Source organism: Etheostoma spectabile, chromosome 8 (assembly GCF_008692095.1).
Source record: "Etheostoma spectabile isolate EspeVRDwgs_2016 chromosome 8, UIUC_Espe_1.0, whole genome shotgun sequence".
In the NCBI taxonomy this organism is placed as follows: domain Eukaryota; kingdom Metazoa; phylum Chordata; class Actinopteri; order Perciformes; family Percidae; genus Etheostoma; species Etheostoma spectabile.
The window spans coordinates 27,571,300-27,577,102 of record NC_045740.1 but is presented as its reverse complement, the minus strand read 5'-3'; the positions used below and the strand labels follow the sequence as shown (position 1 = coordinate 27,577,102).

General features: G+C 40.7%; 1 protein-coding gene across 1 annotated transcript in view; it reads left to right on the top strand.

Annotated features, from left to right (window-relative positions):
• Positions 1 to 5,803, top strand: part of LOC116694247 (protein arginine N-methyltransferase 8-B) — a 33,935-nt gene that overhangs the window by 7,319 nt on the left and 20,813 nt on the right. Inside the window, exon 3 of the mRNA XM_032523852.1 lies at positions 1,332 to 1,487. Within this exon, the coding sequence (XP_032379743.1) occupies positions 1,332 to 1,487 (156 nt within the window). The remainder of the gene's footprint in view (positions 1 to 1,331; positions 1,488 to 5,803) is intronic.

Genomic DNA, 5,803 nt, shown 5'->3' with positions numbered 1-5,803 from the left:
ATGTAAGGAGTAAAAGTAAAAAGTCGCCACAAAAATAGTAAAGTAAATATATCTGAAAAATCTACTTGAGGACAGTAACAAAGACACGTTACATATGTGTACCAAGTTTTGTGAGTCTACGTTAAACGTACTGCAGGGGCTCAATTTTTAGAATTTTGTAGGAGGCGCTAGCAAGCCATTTTTGTGCGCTTATTCACAAAACCCTTAAAATATGTACATTTTCACCAGACTTGCAACTGCCAATTTTGGTGAGTTTTTGAATATGTTAAGCCCTTCAAAAAGGCAATTCATTTCATTTTAATTTTTCATTTATACTCTTTATTGATCGCCTATGGGGAAATTACAATTTGATGGATAAAGAAAAATAATAATTCCTTCAGTTTTAATAGGGCCTTTGCCGCTCTTGGGCCCTAATTAGAACAGAATTAGAGCAACAAAATCAGGCAAAAGTTTGTCAAATCTGTAGAACATTCCAACTAAACCCTTCATCATACCCTCGCAGACTTGGGCAGATGACAAAATGTACGTCATTTTGTTGTCTGCTGATGTTGGTTTATTGTGTCTTTTACCTTAGCTTCTCCTATTTCTTTCTAGACCTCATTATTATTATACACTCCATTATTGTGTGTTGGAAAGGCACTTTAATGATGATCCTGTGTGACATTTTCCCTGAACTGAGTCTCCCAGCCTCCTCCTGCGCCGTACTACCCAAACAACCTATAACAACCAAATCCCATATGTCATAGATGGTTAGAACCATGGGTGAGGTAACAGTCAGCCAATCCCATAAAAGGACATGAAATCTGAACCCTGCATGAGAGGATATTTCTGGGCGGCTTACCTCTTAGCTTAGCGCTACACAAAGTCTGGTCTTGATGGAGAATGCTGGAGGACTGGTGCAGATTTTATGAAGACATACAGTACTTCTTAATCTTAATCAACAGTGAGCCGTTATTAAACATATTGTTTAGAAAAAAAATCTCTCTTTTTCGTGTCTCATATTTCCAGTATTCAAGATGATACTTGAAGCATTCTAGGTGGTTACCTTTTCTATCAGAGTTCAGCTACATTGTAAGGAGAGGAGACAGAATGTTTAAAAAAAAGATCACGTTCCTCTAGTGTGGCCTGTGAGATGAATCTTTGATATTTCTTGGAAAGTAGGTCAGGTGTAATTTTAGTGTCATTTCTAAAGATTTTGCACACTGAGTCATGCATGCACTTGGTAAGAAATGCAGACAGCCTGGAGGCTGGAGGCTCATGGGGCTTATTCGGAAACACCAACTATGGATTTGAATGTAGAATGTCATATTTTTTGTCATATGCTAATCCAGGAGATGCTGAAGGATGAAGTGAGGACGCTCACCTACAGGAACTCCATGTACCACAACAAGCACGTCTTCAAGGACAAAATCGTGTTGGATGTTGGAAGCGGGACTGGGATCCTGTCCATGTTCGCGGCCAAAGCGGGGGCAAAGCACGTGTATGGGGTAAGACGTGTTTCCTTTCAGTGGAGCGTCATCATGCTGAACCATCAGGCTCTAATCACTGACAAGCTGCTTTCACTGTTTGCATGTACTTACTTAGTTAGTTAGTTACATTTATTTTATTTGTGTGTCATGTCAAACATTTGGCCCATCCCATATGGGATTACAAGACACCACTATTTAGTAGGAATCTTCCAGTCTCAGATACACATATCATGCGGAGAAATTGTCTAAATAACAAAAACCAAATCATCTCTTAAAGAGCATTTTTTTGGTTCTCCCAGGCTTTCTCAAATGAACTAGCTGATGTAGGCCTATGTATTTAACATGTGAACATCCATCTCTGTCTTTGAGCATCATCCATATTTACAAAATCAATATCAGTTTTTCCTATATGTGCATTACCGGCTCTATGTATATAGGTGTTAAACATTTTTCCTCAGGCTCCTTATAATCTTTCAAAAAATATCCCATGTGACGAGCAGGTGATCAAAGTGTGTGGCCTCTCCGGCAGGTTGCCAACCTCGTAGTCGTAGCGGTTTAAGAGCACTGTCTGTTAGCGTGTGCTGGAGCAGGGGTAATTGCATTCAGGGCGTGTCTGAGAATACATGCTGGATACACACCACCAGTTTGGGTCAGCCACGTGGAACTTATTTTTGCTCCAGACAGCGTTATTAGCTTCAGGGGGACAAGTGATTAACTTGGAAATGCCAAGGCTACATGCTGACATTATGTGTGTGTGTGTGTGTGTGTTTTCTTGCGTCTTATGTTTTCCTTCCCTCCTCTCCTGTCTTGCTCGGTTCCTCTATCCCTGTCTTTGTACTTTAAACTATCATATGTATATAAAATATCACTTCCTTTTCCTTTACCTCACACATGCATTTCTTCCTTCCATCTGGGAAAGATTTATCCACATAAATGGGTCTAAAAATTCAAGGATTTTGTGCACATTTGACTTAGATGCTCTCGGTTTGAGTTCTGCACCAGTGCTCAACACCTTTATCGTACCTAAAGCTCTTAAAGATCCAGGCTTGTGAGGTGGAGGGACTGGGCTCTGGGCCAACAAAAACATAACTCGGTCATATGGACCTCATTACATAAAAAGGAAAAGTGATAACCTCTATTCTGGCTCCACAGAGTACCCATAAAAGACTCTTTGCTGCCGAATTCCACTGAGCCCACAGGTAATATAACAACAGTCAACAACTAACGCTCTTACTGGGTGAGCTAGAGGCCGCCCCGGGGTTCCTTTTTGAGTCTGTTCTTGTTTTAATTTGCGTGAAACATTTTCTCCCTGGTGACAAAAATATTGAATAATGTTATTTACAATGGGAATGTACATTAAAGGGAAATGACAGCAGGACAGCAGTATGTGGGATGTCAAATAAACACCAACAAGTAACCGTAAATAAATTGTGTATTTTATGTGGTCAGTCCATATACTCAATTCATTCCAGCTCTCACCAACCCCTGATATTAAACCATTGGCAGCAACATTAATATCCACAAGCTCACACTTGCAGATTGCAAGCTGCCTGTCTTGCATGAAATCACAGAGGGCCAATGGGAACTTGATCTGCAAGCAGGTGTATCAGGGTCCAAAAAGCTAAAGCAACTATGAAGTCAAATCATCGCGGAACAGATTTTAAACAAGGGATGTAATATGTGTTGTTTGCAGTGCACATCGAGAGAATATAATCCAGCCTTTGACCACAAGGGCTCAATAAATCATGTTGCGTCTCATTCACAAGTGTCATAGAATTTTTGAATATTGATAACTGCTCTCTATGTTACACTTAAAAGACAAAAGAGCCACAATAAAGTAGTGTACATAGAGGAAGCTAAAGAGAGTTGCCAGTTTAGCAACTTTCTCTCTATTTTCAATCACAACAACACATCTTACCATTGTTCTTGACTAAGTTTATTTTTTTCTTGAAATACACAGACTTCACATAAATGAGTTTGATTTAGCTAGTGGCAGCCCACAGGTACAACTACAGTGACTATGACTATTCCTGACACTAGTGAGAGGTGTAAGAGGCACGGTGTGAGGGTGTGTTGAGTCTAAACCCGCCTCGAGGCCTCAGTGCTCCCATTGAAGCGCGACTCTGATGGACACATGTCTAATGGCTCTTTCTTCTCGCAGAGATTCAGACTGACAGAGATGCAGAATCATTGCCAATTAGAAGGCTGACGCATAAAGCTTAGTTTTTAATTGGCTGGGGATCAGTGTTGTGTGAGAGCTGTTGATTGAAATACAGACAGAAGGCTGCAGGCGCCACCAGCAGCCTCCGCTAATAGACAGCAGGGAATACAGCCGCTCCAGGGTGGCAGTGCCAATGTCACATCCTTGCACCCTATGCATGCTCAGTGTGAAACTAAAGACCTTGGATAAAAATCAGAAGCCAGGATTTCATTTTCAGCACCGAAAAAATAAAGAAACATCCAAGTTCATAATTACTTATTTTTCCAAATCACAGTTGGTATGTTGCCTACATAGCATGTCCAATCTATTTCGGCCTCCAAAATAAAAGCCCCCGCAAACCTAATTCTTACATGAGAGTCCGAGTTAAAACTGAGTGCTTCTATTTTTCAGCTTGGTCTCTCCACAAATGTCCTAGTCTGGGTTTGCTCTTTTTTAAGAACCACAATACCTTGAGTTGATTCAAACGTCCCCGTTTTGATTACAATCAAATGGATCTGTTGCAGCATGAATAAGGCTCCCTGATGCTGTAAGGGGTTGGTATTGACAAATGCTTCCCCTTGAATTATGTTCTCATTTTGTTTGGGAGCGGCTTACTAGAAGTATCTAGAGTTTAGTCTGATGAATGAAGGGGCTTTATTATGTCTCTGTTATCATTGGCACCTCAATTAATCAGCGTGAGCAGAACAGGAAGTACATAGTATGTCAAACAAGGAGCTTAGGACTCAAAAAATAAACAGATACAGTGAAAGGGCATGGAGAAAAATGTGATTGAGATGCAGGTATTTCAGGGGGAGGGAAATGGGACAATGAAAAGAGTAGTGGGGTGAGTATAATTTAAAAGAATTTACATTTGTCAAACAACTAATGAAACTGGAAGTTGAAGGTCCAATCTGAGCTGAAATGGCTGGTTGTAGTGAAGCAGTGACTAACTTAATTACTAGAAGTATGAGGCTCTGGCAGCGTTTCAGGGACTGGCACAGAGGCTGGTCACCTTGTGAGTTCTATCCCTTCGTAATTCCCACCTCTCCTGGCAAATATCCAGCTACCCTGTTTTGAATTTGGAAATCTTTTGCAAGCGGCGTCATATCCACGACTGCAATGGAAGCCAACCTGAGAATGGACAATAAACAAAGATGGCCTTATTTTCTACTCCAGAGAGCACCTTATGGTGGCTGCAGGAGCAATACATCAAAAATAGAGATTCAATTCTGGATTTGTCTTTACTCCAAAACACACACAAGGAATTGGAATTAAATCTATCAAGAGCCAGAGGAGCCATATGAACAAGACCGAAGGGAATGCCACTGCCTGTAAGGGCCACAGTGGGACACACAGTAAAGGATTGTCACTATTCCACTAACCATCTTAGGTAAAAATAGCATCCTAGTAAAACAGCCTCATCTGTCTATATTTCCTCCTACATTTTAGGAGGAAATATTCTTCTTTTACTCCACAACATTTATTTGACAGCTTCAGTTTCTTTTCAGATTAAGATTTTACACAACAAAAAGTATAATAAGATTATAAAATAAAAAAGACTTTTTGCTTGTGACCTCCCATGACCCTAATGTATTAAAATCCCTAAAAAAATGAGTACAATTTTGGATGGCAGAACTTTTTTCTTCTTTCCTCTCCCATGAATCATCTTATGAGCCTCCTTATCTTGTAACCCTTAGCAGGGAGCTTGTAGGTTGGGTATCACTGGACTAAACCACCAAGTTAAAACTAGATGCTACAACAGCATGCAGTATACAGTACACACTGATTACTCTGGAAATCCAGAGTGTTTGCAAGAGCACAATTTGAATTTGCTCAGTGAGTTACTCTGGCATCGAGTAATACTGCTCATTAACTATACTCTTGTAACCGAGCTGCACCAATCACATAAGAGTATCTGATATAGGCGGGCCAGAGGCAAGCTGAACTGATTACGACAGTTTAATCTACCAGTTAGCGTCGTTGGTAGCTAAGTGTACAGGGCTCTGGATACGTTGCCGTATACGTGTGTTGTGATTGGTAGTAGTGTTATCCAATTGTGTGCAGTGAGATTTTCAAATGCACGCTTGGCACCGCCCCTCAAGATGGCCGACTTTCATTACTCAATGCCAGACCT